Source organism: Macaca thibetana, chromosome 10 (genome assembly GCF_024542745.1).
Source record: "Macaca thibetana thibetana isolate TM-01 chromosome 10, ASM2454274v1, whole genome shotgun sequence".
Classification (NCBI taxonomy): domain Eukaryota; kingdom Metazoa; phylum Chordata; class Mammalia; order Primates; family Cercopithecidae; genus Macaca; species Macaca thibetana.
In genome coordinates, this window is record NC_065587.1 from 87,957,573 (window position 1) to 87,980,206 (window position 22,634).

At 45.5% G+C, this 22,634-nt stretch overlaps 1 protein-coding gene across 1 annotated transcript in view; it reads left to right on the plus strand.

Annotated features, from left to right (window-relative positions):
- Positions 1-22,634, plus strand: part of SLC24A3 (solute carrier family 24 member 3) — a 502,167-nt gene that overhangs the window by 50,146 nt on the left and 429,387 nt on the right. Inside the window, exon 2 of the mRNA XM_050805789.1 lies at positions 11,787-11,915. Within this exon, the coding sequence (XP_050661746.1) occupies positions 11,787-11,915 (129 nt within the window). The remainder of the gene's footprint in view (positions 1-11,786; positions 11,916-22,634) is intronic.

Here is a 22,634-nt window from a genome sequence, read left to right on the forward strand (position 1 = left end):
CTCACAGCATTGAGAAGGCAACAGTCTCATGTGGCTTTGGAGAGAGAGTATGGGCTGGAGAGAAGGACACAGAAAGCCATGCAAGGAGCAAACTGTGGAGAGTGGGACAGGAGCCCTCAGCTAGGGGCACACAGCCAAACCTACATGCTGAATATTGCTTGTTTTCAAGGGGGAAAGTTATTGGAAATCTGCACTTAGGTACCAGTGCTCCTTGTCAGGAGTCTGAAAAATAAACAAAGCCTAATTATTTAGGCAAATGCCTAGTCAATTAGAAATAGAGGGGTTCACTAGGGATGAGAATGAGAGAGGCATTGCTCTCTGGCTGAAATATGCAAAGCAAGCCTCCCTGTTTCTCAGGAGCAGGTGGTGGCCAGGAAAGTTCTGCTTGCATCAGCCTGTCCTGGTCTGACTGAGCCACATCCTCTCTCCTTTCCCTGCCTTCTCTTACCTATCAGTGGATCTCAGACTCTGGGCTGAAACTGAGAAAGCATGGATCTATCTTTCTTTCCATTCAACCTTGCTATTCTCCTATTGCTGGTTTCAGTTTCCAACTTGGAAAGTTGCAAGCAATGGGCCAAAGAATAGGAAAAAGTGAGAAGAATAAAGTGGCTTTGTGTTTAAACAAAAGCTTCACTGCCTGTCCTCCCCTCAGTTCTGTCTTTCTCACTGTGAGGCACCGAGAGGATATTTTAGTTCTGGTGTCAAGTTCCAATGGTGAAAGGAGAAGAGAGAAACATTAGCAGAAAATCTATGGGCCAGGGGTGGTGGTGGCTCAGACTTTTAATCCCAGTGACTTGGGAGGTTAAGACAGGAGTTCAAGACTAGCCTGGGCAACATCGTGAAATTCCATCTCTTAAAAAAAAAAAAACAAAAAACAAAAAAAAACTTAATGTGGTGGTGCACGTCTGTAGTTCCAGCTAGCTAATTTCCACCACTACACTCCAGCCTGAGTGACAAAGCAAGACCCACCCCCCAAAAAATTCTTACTTCTATGGCTCTAGACCAAACACATCTTCCCACTTGTTTTAAGAGACATTGTTTCCAAGATGAGGTCAAGGTTACCTTCAGGGCTGGTATCACTTGATGTCCCTCAAGGCAACCCCTCGGCTCTCCTCTGGTGCCAGCCTCAGGCGCCATGGGCAGTTCAGTGTAAGCTTAGACTCCCGTTGCAATACACCATTGCCCCAAGCATAGGCTATGTGTCTCTCTGCTTCCTGGCTCAGGGTCTTCCTGAGAGGTGGGAGTCAGCCTGACTCACTCAAAAGTGCAGTCTGCCCAGCACTTTGGGAAGCCGAGGAGGGTGGATTGCCTGAGCTCAGGAGTTCGTGACCAGCCTGGGCAACATGGTGAAAACCTGTCTCTACTAAAATACAAAAGAAAAATTAGTTGGGTGTGGTGGCATGCACCTGTAGTCCCAGCTACTCAAGAGGCTGAGGCAGGAGAATTGCTTGAACCCGGGAGGCAGAGGTTGCAGTGAGCTGAGATCGTGCCACTGCACCCCAGCCTGGGTGACAGAGCGAGACTCCACCTCAAAAAAAAAAAAAAAAAAAAAAAAAAAAAAGAAAAAGAAAAAGAAAAGAAAAAATGCAGCCTGGACTCTGGGGAGTTTGTTCTCCTGGAGCAAGCCTCATCTAGTGAGGCATGGAAGCCACAGCCTCATTCTTCACTTGGACAATTTGGGGAAGCATTCCGAATGCATGTCTGAGCTCCCAGAGGGATCCTGCTCTTGTCACGAGTGGCAGCAACCTCTGTAATGCATTCTTGCTTTCCACTTTCTTTCACTGTTTCCTGGGATTTTCTCCAGAATAAACTACTTGCACTCAAGTCTTTGTCTCAGACTTGGCTTTTGGAAAACCCAAACCAGGACACCTTTCAAGGTTGCAAACACTATGTTACAACGTAAAGCATTACTGCACTACTACAATGACATTTGAGGCTTTTGTTTGTGTGGCTGAGCCAACCTGTGCTGTCAGTTGGCCCAGGCTAGCCAGGTATTTTGGGGGGCTAGGTGTCAACTATCTTGTTCCACCATCAGTGGCCAGCCTTCTCCCCTTGTAGCTTGTACTTGAACCTTTTTTGTCCCATAGCCATCTTAATTCACAATTTAGAATTGTGAATTAGAGCTTTGTTACTCTGATTCATAGAAGCCACTTGAGAGGCTCTGTGTTCATGGCATGGCGAGGGACATTCATGCAAAGAAAAGAAATAGCTCTCTGCTCAGCAGTGCACTGTGATGAACACAGGATGAAGCCAGGAAGGGCTGGGGAAGACGCTACTGGGGTTCTGTCTGGGATTTCATCAGACTTTCCATAGGATGGGAATTTTTTTAAAAAGTAGAAGCACGTATCAGCTATGAGCTTCTCAGTTGCTCTTAGAAAAAAGCCAACCCAATCTGGCTCAGGTTAAAAAGGGAATACATTGCAACATGGAATCGAAAAGTTTATGATTAGTCTGGCTTCAGGTATCAGGGGCTGAAATGTGATGACATCAGGACCTTGCCTATCTCTGCCCTTTGGTCTGGGTGTACTCACCTTTATGTGCTGTCTGCAGACTCTCAGCCTCCAGGTTCTCCTTCCAGGAGAACTCAGCCTTCCAGGTTCAAGGTCACTAGGACAGAGTGGGTGAGTCTCTTTCTGGGGGCTCTGCTTTGATTGGCCTGGTTCAGTTACAGGCACCTCTCAGAACCAATCATTATGGCCTATAGGATATTGGACTTGGGCCTTTAGTTCAGGCAGCATCTTTGCTGGTGGTGCGGTGGGTGGGTGGAGTTTCCTCCCAGAACAGGTAGACTTGGAAGGAGGGAGGGGTCTCTCCTAAAATGAAAATCTGAGGTTGGTTCTAACTAAGGGAGAGGGGATGCTGGGAGGGAGAAGTGCCGGCACCAAACTTGCAGTGTAGTTAACACTTTAAATTTCCCAGTGGAGTTTTATTGAATCTCTCTGTGCAAGTACTGGGGCCAATAAGAAAAAAAAAATGATGTCATCAGGAAGCTTATAGTCTAATGGGGGAAATAAAAATCATACTTGGATAACTGCAATGTAATAATTGTTTGGAGACACATTTCTTACTACTCTGTGTGCAGATGAAATGTGCTTTCTCACTGTTCACATGGTAGCTCCTCCCCCTTCTCCTCACCTCCTAGAGAGTCCCGATACTTGGTATCTTTGAAGAAAGGTGTTCCAGTCAGGATTGTGGAGAAGAAATCACTGCATTTCTCTCCCCTCTGCCTGACTCACTGGTGATATTTATACTCTAGGCATGAATTAAGAAAAGCCCAGAATTAAGGAAAGACTAGTTTCCTGCCCTATTCTATAATGGCAGAGCCAAGACAGCCTGAGAGAAAGCAGCAGACAATTTTATACTCATACTCACGAATAAATTGGACTGTTTATCCAATCACAAAGGATGGAAATGGCAGTGATTTTGAGGAGCCAAGTGATGTAGAGTTGTCAAGTTGTACTCAACTGGAAACAAAAAAGTGAGTTTTAAAGAGAACTGAAGAAACACATCGGGCAGGTTTGCAGGGGCAAATATATTAGATGTATGAAAAATACAAGTGTTCGGAGTATATCAACAGAGCCCGAAGCAAGGCATATGTACAGCTGGAATGGACTATGTCATCTAAAACTGTGATCCTTAGGAAAGTATGTATTTTTTTAGAAATTATGTTTAAGAAATACTGTAATATATATTATGTATATATATATGTATAATGAGATATCATTTTTAAGCCTTATACCTATCTTTGTATTTGTAAATATTTTATATTTAAAAGAGTGGTCTCAATATTACATAAACTTCAGGTCCCATAAAACCTGGATCTGCCCCAGATTTTTAAATACAATGAAAAATAAATGTAATAGGAATAAAATAGCGATGAAATAAACCATTTAAAATATATTACTTATATTTTAACAGAACAAAATGTGGAGTTTTCTAAACTATGATGATGTTAATGTTGTTATCTTTATGAGTAGTATCTTATTGAGAAAACATGATAGAATATACTTAACCATTTTTGAAAATATTAGTTCCACACTTTGAGATACAGCTAACAGAAGGTCTGCTTATTTTAATTTAAGGTTCAGTTTATTTGAATTTTGAAGTTTAATGGCTGTCCTACTTGTAATAGATAATTCCCCAAGATGTATGGATCCAAATGGAAGAAAAGCATTATGAGCTATAACTACTAAATCAAGATACTAAATTTTCAATTTCATTCACCAATTACCCAAAGACTGTTGTTAATATCTTCCCATCTTTTCTGACTTCAGTAGATTAATCTTGCAGCTTTTCAGAAGGTGTTGCATTTATATATTTCTAATAAATGGATTTATAAAAATCCATTTTTTAAAAGACATTGAATTTTAATTTCAAATTTCTAATAAAAGTCATTGAAGCTCTTTGTTTTGGAATTTGAAAATCAGGTTATATAATTTTGATTCCAAATTTTTAAGTGGAACATATACATGTTTTTAGAATGCACTGATTTTTATCATTTTCTTGATATAATTTATCATATGAAGACATACAAAGTTTTGATATTTATTTTCAAAATGCTCTGTCCATAGAGCAAATTTTTTAAGGAAAGCTTCTACTCTTTCACTGGTTGTTAAAGGTCACCTTGAGGGATGTGGAGCAAAAGCAGACATGAGGGGCAGTGTGTTTTCTGAAAATATCTGCTAGGTGCACACTTAGTTAGCTGGTGACCATGTCTTCCCAGAAAAGGTTAGCATAATTATAGCACTTGTCTTTTTATGAGAGAGAAATGCATAATTCATCTCTAAGTTCAACAGTTTTAAAAACTTCTTTGCCAAAAGACAATCAATGGACACGTGCATGGTATAAAAAGATTGCATGATCATGTCCCTCTTCTTCCACCCCTTTTTCTCCCCCTCCCCCTCCCCCTCTAACTCTCTCTCTCCCACACTCACACACATAAAATGTCCAATATGGGGTTTCCTCTTACAAAGTATGGAATGTTGGTGTCAAATTCATATATGGAAATCCTAACTCCCAATTGAGAAGTAATTAGTTCATAAGACCAGAATACATCCACCACATCCCAAGAATGGGATTAGTACCCTTGCTAAAGGGACCCTAGTGAGCTCTGTAGCTCTTTTTCTGCCACGTAAGGATACAAGAATATATCAGTATGCAATTCAGAAGAGGACCCTCACCAGAACCTGACCATGCTGGTGCCCTGACCTTAGGCACGAAGTGCCCTGCCTCAAGTGGGCAGGTGACTAGGGTCACCTTCTTCCCTCTTCCCCTCTGGGTTAAAGGGAGGCCTGTCCTATTGGAGGGACTGAAAAGGCTCAACTTTCAACCTGGGTTTCCTCTTGGAGTGGAGGTGTAGCGCCTTGACACTGGCAAGAAATTTACATCCAGGTAAGAGTTGATGCCTGTGATTGCCGTCGCTGAGTTGGGGACATTAGTGGGAGACCTCGACCCAGGCCAAGGGGGTGTTCTCAGCATCCTCTTGCCCATTGGACAGGCTGTGGAAACAGCTCATGGAAGAGAATTTAAACAGAACCTATCACCTCCCGTGGCTTGGAGATCTTCTCCCAGACACCTTCTCTGGATCTTCCCTTCTCTGACTTTCTGGAAGCTTTGGAGGCCATTGAGGGCAATGAATGTGTGGCCCTTTTAGCCTCCAGCTTCCTCCTGTCCTGCTGGGTTAGGAGAGCTTCGTTTGGAGGACTGCAACCTCTCCACAATTGGTGCTCCTTTCCAAGGACCATGAACAAAAGCATAGGGAAGCTCTTGCTTCAGCTGGAAAACCCATGAGAAAAATCCACCTGTACAAAGCCAGGGCCTCTACTGCTCCCCTCTTCACCCACAGAGGATGAGGCTCATCCTTCTGAGACTTTAGGGGGAGGGGCAGGAAAGGGGTCATTTGGAGAGCAGTGCTGCTCACTTGAGTCTGCAGAAGGCGTCCGCTTGCTGCGGGCTTATGCAAACCTGACCTCCAACCCCGGGGTGAAGACCTGGGGTGTACAGAGTGGAGGCAGCTGTGTAAACTGTAGGGTGGGGTATTTATAGCCTTAGTGAAGAGCACCAAACCAGCATAGAGAGCCTGAGTTAGTGCTGCCGCCCTTGGCTGTTTCTTGTGCCATTAACTGAGTGTTCCAGACATTCTTTCTCCAGTGTTGTATGAGGCTTTACAAGACTCAGTTTCTTCATCTGCAAATGGGAAGCTGTTGCCATGGCTGGCTGAGCGTTTCAGCTGGATGGTTCTCTGCATCCCAGTTTCCAAAAAGAAAAGCCGTATTCCAGTTCACAGGGAGGGGAGAGTTAATACCTCCCCTCCAAAAGAGCTGCTATGCCCCGAAGACCACTTCCCTGGGCTCCTGGAGCTCTGGGACAGGTGAGAAACACATAACTGAGCTTTGCAGTCAGCTGTGGCCTAGCGTCCTGGCTTGGCTGCTTATCCCCATCAGCATTCCCTGCAAGAGGATGGAGTGAGATGGTACAGGAAGGGTGCTTGGCACATAATGAGGGGCATAAAAGATAATTTTGCTGGTGACGCAGCAAACTTCCTCATCTGCTGCTGCCAAGGTGTCTGAAGGAGTTAATTCTCCCATCAGAGAGCAGGCAGCCCCACCTCTCCACCAGGCCTGGGGCTGGTGTTTGGAAGGGTTGCAAGCCCTATGGGACAAGGTTCACATAGAAGACAGCGTTAGGGTGAAGGCTGCGAGTCAAGGCTGTTTGTCAGGGGGCACGCAGGGAGATCCATTCTTGGTGTCAGAAATCCTTGGGCTCTCTAAGCCCCAGTTGTGGGGAGGAGGGAGGTAGGGGAAGGGAGGGAAGAGAGCACAAAAGGGTGAGCACATAGCTCTGTAATGGAAACTTGGCGTCCAGCCTCACTTTGTGTCCTTCCTTAGTGCATGCGCTTGCTTCTTGAGTTGAGAGCTTGATTTCCTCCCCTTCCAGCCAGCATCCCGTGCTATCCCGACAGCCCACTCCTGTCCCCTCTTCTCAGAGCCTGCAGTCCTGCAGGCTGCCTCCACTCGTGACATGTGACATGTGAGCCTGCTGCCTCCTCTCTTCATCCCCTACCCCTCCCCTGACTAATTAGGCCAACATGCAACTTCCAGGGCCTGGCAGATGAGGAGCCAAGAATGCCATGGACAGGGGCCAAGTGTTTTTGTTGACATTGCTCAAGTGTAGCTTTGCAGAGCGGCCTCTTTGCTGTAGCGGAGAAGTCCAAGGAAGCTGGGGAGGTGAGCGAGGGGAGAGCAGGGAGGACAGCCAGTGTGGGCGCCTCTCCGTATCCCCTTCACCTTCCCACCCTCCAAGGCTTCCCAGCTGCCCACCCTCTAACCCGCCTCCCTAAGTGCAAGAAGATAGCCCTCCATGTCATAATGCGTGCGACCAGCCTGGTCTCTAGGAAATCACACAGAGCAGAGTGAGTTGCACCCAGTGGGACTTTAGTCCTTCGTTTGTAAACCTTTCATGGGGGAGGCTCCTGCCTCACTGCTGTTCCTAATTCAATCACATGTCCCTTAACAGTGGGGATATGTTCTGAGAAATGCATTGTTAGGTGATTTTGTTCTTGTACCAACACTGTAGAGTGTATTTACATAAACCTGGATGATATAGCCTATTGCTCCTAGGCTGCAAACCTGTACAGCACTTGACTGACTGTACTGAATACTGTGGCAATTGTAACACAGTGGTAAGTATTTGTATATTTAAACATATCTAAATACAGCAAAGGGACAGTAAAAATATGGTGTTAAAATCTTATGGGGCTGACTGTGCTGGCTCATGTGTATAATCCCAGCACTTTGGGAGGTCAAGGTGGGAGGATCACTTGAGGCCAGAAGTTTGAGACCAGCCTGGGCAACATAGGGAGACTCTGTCTCTACAAAAAATAATAAAATTAGCTGAATGTGGTGGCATGCACCTGTAGTCCTAGATACTGAGGAGGCTGAGGTGGGAGGATCATGTGAGCCTCGGAGTTTGAGGGTGCAATGCACCATTGCACTCCAGCCTGGGCAACAGAGCCAGACCAAAAAAAAAAAAAAAAAAAAAAAAAGTTGACCACTATCATATATGCCTTCCAACGCTGACAGAAATGTCACTTTGCGGTGCATGACTGTAACTTCTAGGGAAATAACCTCTTTGAAATAAGTCCAGTGAGACTTATTTACCTCTTCATTGCTAACCTGTTATAAGGTGCAGGCTACATTATTGAGCTACTTTACTATAGCTGTATAATGAAACCAGGATGGATTTCATCCTATCCCAGGATCTACCAAGAATTTGTCCTTTGAGGTCACTAGACCTGGGTTCAAATCCTCATCCTGCTACTTCCTCACTGTGTGACCTTGGGCAAGATATTTAACCTCTCTGTCCATCAATTTCCTTATTTACAGAAAGGAACTAGTATTTCCATGTAGGGCTTTCGTCCATGAAGATGAAACATGGTGAAGAATGGAAAGGTTTCTGCACATCACAGACATTCAGTGAATAGAAGCCATGCTAACTATGAAATGATGGTTGATGTAGCCATGGATTGACTCTGATCTTAGCAAATCGCTTATCCTCTGACTTATGTACTCTAAAGGTAAAGTGACCCCAGAACCAACTGCCTCTTCCTAGCTCAGCAGGAGTTTTGCGAGGACAGATGAACTGTGCTATAACATTGTCAAACTTGGTTCTCTGTGGGAAGGAAACGGATGCAATGTATTGCTTCATCATTTTTTTCTCAGACTCTGGTCTCTGTGTTGTTATGTCAGCCCTCAGTGGTCAAATACATTTTTATTGAGATAAAAGTTTGCACATTTTGGAATCCAGAGGTGCTGCCTTAAGAGTCTAATTCCTGAAGATATTGAATCATTATGTTTAAAAATCCTCTAATTTTCTGCTACAATAGCTGGCTTTATTTTTACATCTCTTAATTGGTATCAGCTTTTCTCTCAGAGTTACAGAACCATGGAAACTTGGCATATGAAGCAACTTGGAAGTCATTGGAAGGGATACTCCTGCTTCTTTTTAAATCTTTGGGGTCTTCCTGAACGTTAAGATTACAGTACCACAAAGCATGTCTCCTTGACCCAGATTATAAGAACAGTGGAATAGCCACGCTGCTGGCCACAACATGACTCTCTCTTTAGGTACTGCGTAGATGGGCAGATGTTGTGGTGCTCAACATATATTACTCGGTTCTGATCTCTTCAGTGCCATCTGGCACAGTGCAGCTTCTAGCACCTGCCTCTCATTGCCCAAGGCCTTTTTCTGGGCATCACCTTGGACCTCCATGTGGCAGATTGGAAATGGCTGGGGGATTATGTCCTCTTTCATCAGCTTCAACCAATGTTAGACCAGGAGTAGCTGGATGAATACCCAAGCTTCCTCACCTCTTAGGTGTCCGAGATGCTTGTCTACAGTGGTCCCCAGAGCTTTCCAGAGAGGTCAGTTTCTAGTTATTCATATTGGCAACTGACTTAAAATGCACCTACTATTAGCGTTTCCTGTCCTACTCTGCTCTTCTACTGATTCTTCTTGGGATCACCTCCCGTATAAACCACCTGCTCTCAAATCCTTCTCTCAGGGGCTGCATCTAGGGAAACCCAGTCTGAGACCGAGGAGATGCCCTTCTCCACACTTTCAGATTATTTGTGATAATATGGGAGTTTAAGGCTACTAACCTTATCGTTTCTTCGTGAGGCTTTGAAATTTTTTTGCCTCTATTCATCACTATTCTTAATCATAAGAATCCACCATTCAGGTTATCCAGACTACACAAATGCCTTGCTTTAACCTTGAATTATCTTCGATATTGTCCTCATAATTTGGGCTAAGCTGATACATGTGGCCGCCATGTAGAATTTTGTATTTCAAGAGTCTGAAATTATTGTTTCTTTTCATTAGACTCCACATTCTTCCTCCATTTTTTGGGGAAAAAACCTGGGGGGCTCTCCTGGATGGTATGCATAAACTGTAATTTGATATCTTGCTAAATTTACACGTGGAAGCAGGGTCTGTGTTTGAGGAAGACCTCAGTTCATGAGCTACTGATATTATGTGCATCATGTTAGCTTAGGTGAGGTGCCCACAGGCATTGTGATTTCCAGACACTTCCATGAGTCTCACTTTCTCCACTTATAAAGTGGGAATAATTATTTCAATGCATACCTACTGAGCACCTACCCTGAGCCAGCAGTGATCAGGTGCCTGAGAGGCAATGTCCACACTCTCGTTTTCTTTCTTGAGCAGCGTTGTGAGGTTTGAGTTCAGTAACAAAGGAGAAATCTTTTGGGAAACTGAATCGCTGTAGAAGTAGAGGAGAGGGCAGGATGCCCTCCAGCTCTTCAGTGACCACTTCAGACACTGTGTTGGTGTGGTTGGGTGCACCATCTGGCCTTCTGTGAAGGCCACTGGGCCCATGGGTTAGGCCCACATCTTGTGTTTTGATCCATTTTCTGCCCACGGCAAGTTTGGACACTCAAGAGGCAGCATTGCCTCAGGTCCCTTCTTCAGTGCCAAGCCCCCGGAAAGAGCCACTTTGGCAGCTTGGCTTGCTGTCTGTGTCTCTCCATGGCCCCATGACGCCAGGTCCCACCTGTTATGTTTCTGCCTTCATCTTACCTGATCTGTCTATGGAGTTCAAGGCTGTTGGCTACTCTTTCCTTCCTGAAATTATCTTTCTGCTTACCTTCCACGACACCTGCTTTCCTTGCTCTTTTCCTTCCATTCATAATCCCTTCCTGAATCCTTTTGCTCTGTCTCCTCTCTGAAGGATATTGTGTTCTTCCATTCCTTCTCCCCAGTGACCCCTCTTCTCCACCGGGAGACCCCATCCATACATGTGCCTCTCACCTTTCCCTGTTGCTGATGATTTCCCTGAGGTTTGCTGTGGCTCTGCTTTTTACCCTGAGGTTCCTGCACTCACATTTGCACGGGTGGCATACCTCCCATTCCGTGCTCTGCAGACTCTTCAAACTCAGCGTGCCCCAAACAGAAGGCACTGCACTGGCTGCTTCAGTGTGATCTTTAGCCTGTGTTCTTTCTTCTGGCACCTCCACCCCCACAGTCATTGCAGCCCTGAGCCCTGTTACCTACTCTCCCAACCTACTATTTCCTAGTTCATGCCTTCATCTCTTGTTCATTGGAAACATGCTGTGTGGCACTCATGAATCTATGCTTTGGGGATGGCAAATTATGTCTTCGCTTGATAACCCCCAGAAGCAGATTCTGAAGTATGTTCAATGGTGGGTGGTTCATTTGGGGGCTGGTTTCAGGAGATACTGGCAGGGGCTAGATCTCAATAGGCTGGAGTCAGCTATTGTTGACTCAGTGGAGCTGATTGTGTCCATCTCTTCTGAACCCCATTTTCAATGATGTCATGTGGGTAGCTAGGCATTGGCTACAATGGGAATATTGACACCACAGAAATTGGCCAGTGGCTACAAAACAGAGCTTTTCTTCCCCTTTGAGAGTTGGTTGTTAAACATTTCTCAGGATGTCACTGGGAGCAGGGAATTGAGACAGGGAAGGGGGAGCAGTTGATCAAGTGTGCTTTATCAAGAGAGTTACACAGTAGACAACTGGAGCTTGATCCCACTGGGAAGAATCTAGAATCCAGTTTAGAACACACACCTCAAAGTCATCCCACTGGTGCGGCGAGGAAGCCATCAGGCAGCTAGAGGCAGGGTGGCCGGGAGTGCAGGCAGGGTTGAACAAGTGATGGCTGGTCGGGGCACCGGGCACGCAGTGTCAGCAGAAGCTGAAACCCAGCTGTGAATGACGTGTGGTTATTGTCTTTGTCTCCCCAGAGCTTGACCTCATGGACCTCATAGGGGAAGACAGAAAGTGGATGATGGGGAGGAAGCTCATGCAGGTGAACGACACTCTGACTTCCGAAGATGCTGGACTCCGGAACGGCAAGAACTGCACCGAACCAGGTAACAGTGCTGGCTACTCATGGGCAGCAGCTGTCATTTTCTCTTGTGGCTAAGGAAGAGGCAGCTGCTGTGTGTTTTCTTAGAATATTAATCCAGAGAGCTTCTAAGGATGTTTAGGATGGGAGCCTAAGAAACTTTCAGGTGACATCCTGAGGGACTATTAGGGTATGTTTTGACCTCTGTGTTCGTTTTCTACTGGAGCTGGGGCTGAGTCAGAGACAGTGACACTCCTGATGTGGTACTGAGGTCGGATGTGGAGACTGGTGCTGCCAAGTGAGAAACTAAGGCAGGAGCAGGATGGGTGAGGATGTTTTGTGGTTACCTTTGCTTTGATCGCTTGGGTCCTTTCTGGCTGGTTTTTAATCAGGAACCTTGTTCCTATCACAGTAGAGACACCGGGATTGGGCCAGATCCTCACCCACGATGTTGATCTTCTTGGAAGAGGCGGATTTTCATTTATTGTTTGTTAGATTTGATATCTATTGCGCCATTCCCCAGAAACATATATGGAACATTTTGTCTCTGAGGTTACTGAACTGAAAAAGAAAACAAACACAAAGCAGATCAAAGGGAACGAAGGGCTGTAAGGACCCAGCCCACCAAGCCTCAGGGACATGACAGGCACCCCTCTGGATGAATGAGGTCCCTGAAGGTTCAGACGGGAGTTGGTAAACTTGTTCTGGAAAGGGCCAGATGGTAAACACTGTAGGCTTTGCAGGCCACATATTGCATCTGTAGTATATTCTTAAAATAATTTTTTATAATGCTTTATCAATTTAAAAATCATTCTTAGCTCACAGGTTGTACCAAAACAGGCGATGGGATGGAGTAGGCCTGTAGCCATGTTTTGTCACTTTGACTTGGACCTCGAAGTCCTCTGGGGCTTTCTGTCCTTACTTGGTGGGGATTGACCGCATGTGTGCCACTGTCCAGGGCCCAGGAGCTCAGTGACATACTGATCTTCCATCCAAAGGCCTGTCTCATCTTTAGTGTCAGCATGGAAGGATATAAACAATCTCTGCTGCAGCCCAAAGAACTACAAGTTGTTGAGTACAGAAGACATGTCAGAGAATTGCAGGTCTGGATCTGTTGGGAAGATGGGTGGAAGTGCCCTTCCCACCATACTTAGACTCTTAACAATCAGCTTTCAAGCAAAGCTGAAAAGAATTCAAAATAGGTTATCTGCTCCATCTCCACCACCAAAAAATATCCTACGTAGTCTGTGTTCCTCAAGCTGGGGAATCCAAAAGTTACTGTGGCTGTTGTTCCATGCTCACAAGGAACATTTTTCACTTGAAAGTGAAGCAGCACAAGGGCAGCTACGTGAGCTAGAAATGAAAATGGGTATGAAGGGGTCAAATGCCCCACTGAGGGGCTGAGCCACGTGTAGTCTAAACAACAGAGATTTCCAAGGACTCGCCTGAAAAGGCGTCGCAGGGAAGGCACAGGTTCTGGGCCAAGAACAGATCTGGTCCTGTAGTCAGTTTTCAACATCTTTGTCCAACTAATAAGCTGATTAGTATTAATCAGCTAATAGTATTAGAAAGGCCAGTTGTCACTCCTGGTGTGGAAAAGAACGGAATCAGACAGGACATGGTGACCAGCTCTGAGCATTAGGTTCAGCCATATGCAGACCCAGCAAGGATGGGGGGATTCTGTTCTCTGTTGCTGGGGTGTGTTTTGGGGGCAGGTGATTGGTCTCTCTGTGAGTGGCATTGCTCTCTGTATTGGGAAATGCCTTTCTCAGAGTGACAGATGTAGAAGCATAAAGCGCATTAAAAGTCATTCCAAGAGAGGAAATGACTCAGCCTCACAGATAGAAAAGAAAATGTCTAGGTAGATAAAAAGAACGCAAACCCAGGACCTGCCCATGTTGGCAGGGGGCACACGGGGAAAGGGAAGAGAGGAAAGGCTTTAGGAGAAACTTGAGAGGAAGCAAAAGCAAGCTGAGTCGTGTTGCGAAGAGCAGGTCCAAAGGGAATATGGAACCAGGAGGGACAATCTTGATTTCCTTACCTGCAGACCAAAAGGACTGGGCTTGGTTTCTGGGGCCCTTGATTCAGAACCAAATTCCACAGGGAAGATGATCATGCCCGAAACAGAAGTTCTGTTCAAATCCTAACACATCAAGGGCTGGCTCAGAGCCCATGTGCTTCATGAAGCTCGCTTGGACCACCCCAGACTGCAGCATTCTTTTCTGACTGCTGCTGGTATAAAATGTCTCCACATGTGCTGTTAAATGTTGTCATTCAATGGCAATTTCAATTCAAATGAATTCAAACCAACTAAAATTAAATATTCAGTTTCTCAGTTGCACCAACTACATGTCAAATACTCAATAGTTGGATCACAGTTGACAGCACAGGTCCCAGAACATTTCCATCATCGCAGAAAGAGCTATTGGACAGGTTGGTCAGAACTTGCAGTTGTCTTTGGACGTATCTCCTGTCTTTCCAGCCCAATTGCAAACATCTCAAGGGTGTAGAGCAAATATGTAAATCTGAGGGCCTTATCTCTAACTGGGGTCTTAGAGTCACGCTCACCTGAAGCTGTGGACTTCGGCCAAATAGCCAGGTTCTCTGAGTCTCTGTGTCCTTCTCTGGAAGTTGACATAATCATTCTGACCTTTCATGACTGCTGTGAGAATTAGTAATAAAGTGTGAACAGCTGAGTGTCCTGGGTTTGATGGCACCATAGTAGGAGTGTATTCGTGAATTTCCCACCTTCTGTCCTGGGCCATCATTATGGGTGGGGCACAGTGCAAGATTCCTAGAACAATATTCTCCAGCTACTCCCTGCAAGAGCAAGTCTGTCAACAGGACACACTGCAGGTAGCCCAGGTCTGAGCAGATCGTCATCTAGACAGGAGGCTTCAGTACCATCTACTGAGGTAGGCAAGCCCTGAAGACCTCAGGCATGGCAATGAGTGCCATCACCTCTGCTGCATCGACTATTTCTAACAACAGGATCAGAACATTGCCATAGACACCTGTGAGCCCTGGTTACCTCCATGCCCTTACCAGAATGCTGTCGAAGATGGCTTCTCGGTCTGGACTGGACAGATATTTTATGAAAAAAGTTGAGAGCCAAAGCACCCATAAGGTCCTGATTTAGAAGCATCATTTTAATAATATTCATCTTCTCTACCTCTAACTTGTTGTTGGGTGAAATGATTGAGCAGGAGTGAGGTGAGGGCAGGTTCATTCTAAAGCATTGTTCAGTTTTCCTTAAGAGGCCCTGGGCACGATGAATATTACTTGTGCCGGTTAAACATAGTGCTGTCTGCCCTCGAAAATCTTAGAGAGGCTAGGAAGTGAGCCCTGTGGTTCCTGGACTCTCTCCCTTTCTATTTGCGATGATGTCAGCGGCAGCAGTACGCTTAACAGAGCCTGCAGAGCAGGCTTCCCTCTATGCTTGGAGAAGTGAGTGTTTGCATAGGGACTTGAGTGTTTGGGGTGTAGTGTGTGTCCTGGCTGTCTGAGTTATGGTGGCAAGGTCACAGGCAGGAGTTAATTTAGCATTTGTCATAAAGTACACCCAGCTGCCACTTGTGATGTCATGGGGCTTCTCGGACTGTGCTGTCAGAAACCCTGGCTTTAGATGCTATTAGAGGAAGGCTGTAGATTCAAAGACTGGAGACAGAGTTACCTCTATTCTGGCTATATTCCCTGTTGGGGCGTAAGGCTAGTTTGCCTCTCAGATGACCATTTCCTCACCTATAAAATAGATCTTCAACTACATTTATCCCTGCCCTTGCACAAATCCACTTATTCCAAGAAATTTCAAGAATAGAAATTCAAGAAAACTTCTTCCCCTAGACACTCTCCCATTTCCCTTAATAACTGCTGTGTTTGCAGAATTCCATGCCATACCTCAAGCCTTCCTCTACTCCCTCTCCCCTCCTCCCCTTCCCTCTCCCCTGCCTTCTCCCTTTCTGTCTGTCTGAAAACCAGGAGCACAGAGTGCCCAGTTTTGGTGCCAGAGAAAGCCCAGGGTGCTATCTTCTTATGACAGCTGCTACTTTAAGGATATATTACTTTATACATTTTCTGCTTTCAAAAGAATGACACTGGGCGCTGTGACTCATGCCTAAAATCCCGCACTTTGGGAGTCCAAGGCGGGTGGATTACTTGAGGCCAGGAGTTCGAGACCAGCCTTGGCAACATGGTGAAACCCCGTCTCTATAAAATATACAAAAGTTAGCCAGATGTGGTGGTGTGAGTTTGTGGTCCGAGCTACTTGAGGGGTTGAGGTGGAAGGATCGATTGAGCTTGGGAGATGGAGGTTGCAGTGAGCCGAGATCACACCTCTACACTCCAGCCCTAGGTGACAGAATGAGACCTTGTCTCAAAAAAAAAAAAAAAAAAAGCTCTTTTCCTTTGCCCCTTGAAGACCCAGTTTTGGTGGAAATTTGTGATTTTTTTTTTTTTTTTTTTTTTTTTTACCTTCAGAACTGCATGAACAAGACTGACCTCCGGGCTCCAACTTTTCTTTGCAATTGTTCCAGCTCTCTGTGAATTTTTAAGGTTGTTTTCTTAGCCTGACACTGCCGATTTCATCTGAAGCCTGGAAACATTTTTTTTTTCCTTTTGGCAAGTAACACTTGAAATTGTTTACTCAGATGACCTATTAAGAGAAATTTAACTTTGAATAAATTTGATCCACGGAAAATTAAGTTAGCTAAATGTAGTATTGAAGATGGTAGACAACTGCAGCAGAAATTAATTCTTTGTAATATTTATTTGTACACTTTGCAGAATTTTATTTATTCTGCACTTTGCAGTCTGTCTCCAGAAAAATATATAATCTTTTGGTTTTTGGTTCTTTGATATTTTAAGGAAATGAGCTTTTCCTCAGAGTACTTTTTTCAAGTAAACTTTGGAAGAAGGAAAATATTTAAAATGATGGCCTTTGGTGTGGGCTTCTCTGCAAGATCACTGGATTTCCCTTGATAAAGGATCATCCCACTCTGTCTGGCTTAGCTGGGCCTAAGGCCTCGGAAGGTGAAGAGGACGCTCGGCCTGTGTTGCAAGACCAAAGTCAGGCTGGCAGGGCACTGCCCTGTGGGGATGGTCAGGAGTGCCTACAGGTCAGGTGTTGACTGGAATGGCCAGAAGCCCACGTTTAACAGTTAAATGTGAGCTTCAGTCGACGAGGGAAACCAGGAAGTCTATATGAGAGAAGCAACAGGAGGGGAGGTTCAAAGGGTGCCTGTGGTCCGTAAGCAAGAATTGGAGCCCAGGCACAGACCAACAAGCAGAAAATATGCATTCAGGGTACTGGCCATGAACAGTGTCAGGATCCTGCTGTTTGGGGTTTAAACTGTAACATCAGAGTGGGCTAGTTTAAAATCACAGGGCTGGACATGACCAGTCTACAAAGCATGATAGGGCCAACATTCTCATCTTTTACATGAAAAAAACATGAACCAGAGGGGATAAACAACCTGCCCAAGGTCACAGGGCTTGTCAGAAGTGAAGTAGGGCCACCCAACACCCGTGCAGTGCTCAATACCCGTTAATAATTGAATAGAAAATCTGAGGTCTGCACAATCTAGAGTAGCACTGTCCAATAGGAACATAATGTAACCTACAGTGTAATTTTAAATTTTCTATTGGCTACATTACAAAAGTACGAAGAAACAGGTGAAATTAATTTTAGCAATATATTTTATTTAACCAAATGTTTCCAAAATACTAGAAGTGACAAATTGCAATCAGGTTAGTGTGGTTATTGCTGGGTTTGAACCCAAGAAAGAACTAAGTTTAAAGACTTAAGATTCATCTGGACATTATTTCACTAGCTCACGTAACTTGAACTTCTTTCTGAAGTTGTAATTCTCATAATGATTCAAATCATAGTTGTTGACATTCGTAAGTGGAACAGATTTGGAACTAATGTGATCTGCTTTTTAATTTGTATCAAATTGTTTGCTGAATTACTTAGATAGGGTAATAATAGCTGCTGTAACAGAGAAGTCCTCCAGATTTCTATGTTAATGCAAGAGAAGTTTATTTCTTTCTCATGGAATGTTCTAGTCTATAGTTGCACCTGTTGCAAGAAGGGGTCTATGAACTCCAGATCCTTCTATCTTTAGGCTTTTCCCTCCTCAACTTGGCTTCCAAGGTTGCTGGGCTTCTTTGCATTAAGAGGAAAGAGCATGGAGGATTTAGGGTAGCAGAGTTTTAGGGACTAGATGCTCACTGATGCTCACATTCCATTGGCAGAGCTTAGTTACGTGACAACTTCTGACCTCAAGGAAGGCTGGGCCATGTACATTAGTGGAATGTAGAAAGCAGAAGAGGAAACAGATTTGGTGAACTGCTAGCTAGTCTCTGCTACATTAATTTTCCCTAAACTTGTTTCTTTTGAAAAAGCAAATTTCCCAATTTTTCTTTATGCTTAAATCATTTTCAAAAGCCAAATACCACCATTATAGAAAAATCATAATCCAAATTTATGTCTGCCAAGGCTGACTATAGCTCTTGCTTTAATCTTCATAATTCTTGCCTCATCAAGTGAAACAATTTGATTCTCTTTTTACCTTGTGGGGGTCATCAGTGAGGTAGAAATTGTCCCAGTGGTGCCATTTGCAAATTGCATCTTTTCTTTGGTAATGAAAGAACCCTGGGGAAAATAATGAATGCTTTTGTATAGATGAAGTCATTTGGCAATTGTGTGGAAAGAGCTTGGGTTCTGGAGTAAATCCTAAAGCCCAATTCCATCACTTTCGACCTATGTGATGCCAAGTGGCTTGCTAAGCTCTTTGGACCTCATTTCCACCCTCTGGTAAAATGCAAATTAAGGTGCCTTCTTCCCAGGCTTGTGGTAGTCATTCAGTGAAGTGAGCTTTGCAGAGCAGCTGCGCCCTCAATCGTAGTACGTGCTTAATAAATTGTAGCCACATTATCTTTGCTACCAGAAATACAGTGGAAGGTAGACTGATGGAGATCGTTTATGGGGACTTTACCTCTCTTCAGGCACGTTAGAACTCTGTGGGATTAAGATTGTTTTAATGATGAAGAGATTATTTAGTGTCACTCAGCAGCAATACCACATTCTTGCAGGTTGGGCTGCGTGTAGGAGACATCCAGTGGTATTAACTACAAGGCTTCTGACTAATAAGTTTCTGGCCTAAGAGTCCACTATGTCAACAAACAGGATGAAATAGGGAGTAGAGGATTTTCTACTTTATACTAATGAAGAGTTTAAAAGTCTCAGGCTCTAGGAGAAAGGGCCAGACACTATTTGTTTTTTCTAGCTTTGACATCCCTTTAGGGCATTTTTTAAAAGACTGTTCTTTAAAAGCAGCCCGGGCAGCCTAATTTGGTGAGTGGTGTCTGGAATCTTTCTGATACACAGGTGAAGGATGATAAAACTCTGCTCTTAGATGCAGAGATTTTGTGGATCTATTTGTAAAGTACTGTAGACATTTCAAAGCATTTTCACATTCATTAGCTCATTGGAACACATTTGGCCCTTGGAACAAATACCTCAAGGTCAGGAAAAACGGTATTATGATGCCCAGTTGATAGATTAGTTAGTCTGAGAGCAAAGCAAGTTGAGTTAAAGAATTGAGGATTCAGAGTCATAAATGCAAAAACAAGCACGGTGATTATTGTGTCTAGTGGCTTCTAAATCCTTTTCCTCTAAGCCAGGGCTCAACAAACAAGAGCCCTTGGCCACAGGGGGCCTGTCGACTATCTTTGTGAATAAAGTTTTATTTTAACACAGCCACCACACACATCTATTTATGTGTTTCTGTGGCAGCTTTTGCTCTATGAAGGCTGAGTTGAGTAGTTGCAACACAGACCACAGGGCTTGGAAAGCATAAAATATTTATTCTTGGTTCTTTACAGAAATGTTTGCTGCTGCCCCCTAGTTCCAGGCTCTGTGACGGTTGCCTCATGTGCTCTGCAGGGGAGGTTGAGGCAGGAATGACATTTCCAAGGTCCTCTCTACTTTCCCTGATCCTTTCCCCGGGTAGTGCCTGTGCCGTATTGCATATTTTTAATGTCATCCCTGGGCTGGGGGATCTGTGATTCAGGTACTGTCTCCTCCTCCCACCCTTACCCACTTTCTCACAATCAAAAAACTCCAGTATTTTTCCTTTCATATGTTAGGGATCTGTTTAAAATTTTATTTGAGGAGTAAAATTTTACCGCCTAAAAGAGCTTGAAATCACAGGCCTGGAATACCCCTTGCTCCAGAGCATCCGGGTCTCCAGACCACATGTCTAGTACTCATTCTACCTTGGAATTGCTTTCCTCTGGGGTTCCACAGTAAAGCAGCCACTTAGGGCTGTACACCTGTCCTCCTGGCTTGTTCTGCACGAGGACAGTTTCCCCAGGGCTCATCTCACAGGCACCCCCGGAGCAGTGAGCAATGTACTCAACTGTGTGTAGAGGCCATCGGTATTATAGTGGGGTGCTGGGAACACCCACATTGGGGCAGTGGAGAGCCTGCAAGGGAAGTCCCCTCCTGGTCCCAGTACACCTCTTGGTTGCAGTGTGGCCTGTGACAGTGATGAGCCACATAGTGCTGCTTCTCCTGGCCTAGGAGCACATGTGGCCTTGCATGTCTCCAGCCCTCTGGGGTTCACTCCGCCCCACCTGGCTCCCCACTCCTCAGTCATTTCTGGAGCAGCAGTGTGCCCGGGGGACTTGGGGCTCTTTTCTTCCATCTTTTACTGAGATTGTTACACAGATAATCTCATTTTGCAGCTGAAGCTTCAGGTTTAGAGACATGAGAGGCATCTCCAGGGTTCCCTGCTAGTTGGCACCAGGACTCTGAGGTTGCCTGTCTCCCAAAGCCTTGTTTGTGTGTGGTCAGCCTTAGGTCACATAATCTGGGTTGCCAGGTGGGCTCTGTTCTGCCCCCATCTAAGTGCTCTCAGATGTCTTAGGACCAGCAGCAGCAGCACCTGGGTGCCTGTTACAAATGCTCATCCTTGAGCTGCACCTGAGCCCTACTGGATTGGAACCTCTGAAAGGCAGACCCAGCCATCTGGGTTGTAACAAGCCCTCCAGGGGCTTGGGAGGCACACTCAAGTGTGAGGACCCCTGGCTTAGCTCATTGGAGGCACCTGTGGGGATTTTAAACCCAGGTCCACCCCAGGCCAGGAAAATCTCAGCCTCTGGAACTGGGAAGCAGGTGTCAGAGGTTTTCAAGCTTCCAGGGGGTTATGGTCTGAGTGTTTGTGTCCCCCTAGTATTCATTTGTTGAAATTCTAACTCCCAAGGTGATAGTGTTAGAAGGTGGAGCTTTTTTTGGGGGGGGGCGATTAGGTCATGAGATCAGTCCCCTCAGGAATGGGATTTCGTGTTCTTATAAAGGAGGCCCGAGAGAAGGCCCTCACCCCTTCCACCGTGTGAGGCTAGAGTGAGAAAGCGTCATCTATGAACCAGAATGCAGGCCCTCCACCAGACACCAAGCCTGCCGGCATCTTGATCTTGGACTTCCCAGCCTTCAGAACTGTGAGAAATAAATTTCTGTTGTTTATAAGCCACCCGGTCGATGGTGTTCTGTTATAGCAGCCTGAACAGCAGGTGGGAATGCTGGCCTGTGACCCACCTCTGTGCATGGGCGGTCTCTGTCAAGCTGGCTCAGGGGAGAATAGTTGGGCTTGCCAGGCCTAGAGTCTTCAACAAGCTGGCAAACAGATGAATAAAGGGAGACCTTCAGCCACATGCAAGACACCAAACCTGTCTTCCAGCAGGGTCCATGTGAGTTCAGCACTCCTCCCAAGCCCTGTGAACATTGGTTTTTTTACTCTGTCTTGGAGGCCACAGGTTTTGTTTCTAAGCTTTCTTGCCCTGGGAAACACCAGGGTGTGTTTCACCCTAGCTGCATTTTAAAATCTCTTTGTATCAAAGTCAAGAGGGAATGTTCCTGCCTTGTCCTATTTGTGGGTCTAATCTTTCCGTCTGGTCCTCAGTTGCCTCAGCATTTGCCACTCCCACCCACTCAGAAGCCAGGGCTGGCCGAGGTACAGGGCAAGATGCCCATGGGACTGAGGACAGGGCCTTGGGGCACATCTCCCGGCTGTTCTCTGACACTCCCAGGTCTGGGTGGACTCTGGTGCTTCGGGGTGGAATGAGGCCCAGGGAGGCCCAGGTAGGCCTCGTCTCTCTCCCCAAAGGCTCTCCCAGCCTGACAAGTTTCTCAGCAGGCTCCATGAACAATGGGGGTGGCCTGGCTGAGGGCTGTGAAGGTCAGGGATGGTCTGAGCTACTTCAGTGAGCGCGCTTTGGTTTGGACAGAGGCACCGAGCACAGTCTATCCCTGGCTAGTGGGCCAAGGCCATGTCTCAGTTTGTGTGCCTTGGGGTAGGCCCCACTGAGGCCTAGGACTATGCTCACATGCCACCTTGGAGAGTAAGTGTAAATAGGTACATGTCTAGGCTATCCTACGGGCGCTTCTGAGGTTCCTGATAGAGTGTGAATCCCATTTTGCTTGGCTGAAATATCTGTAATAGAACAATAAAATCCTTGAATTAAAGATTAGCAGTCTTTTTTAGAAGCTGACTCAGAACAAAATGGATTTGGGCCCAGCCCAGTGGCTCATCCATCCCTGTCAAAACTTTTGTGCCAGGAGCTCAGCCTGGCTCCCCAGCCCTGAGCCTGCAGGAGACCTCAGGGCCCACTCAGTGTCCACGTCGTTGGGATCAGGGACACTGGTATGGGGGGAAAAAAAATGGCGACAAGCTGCAGACCCCTG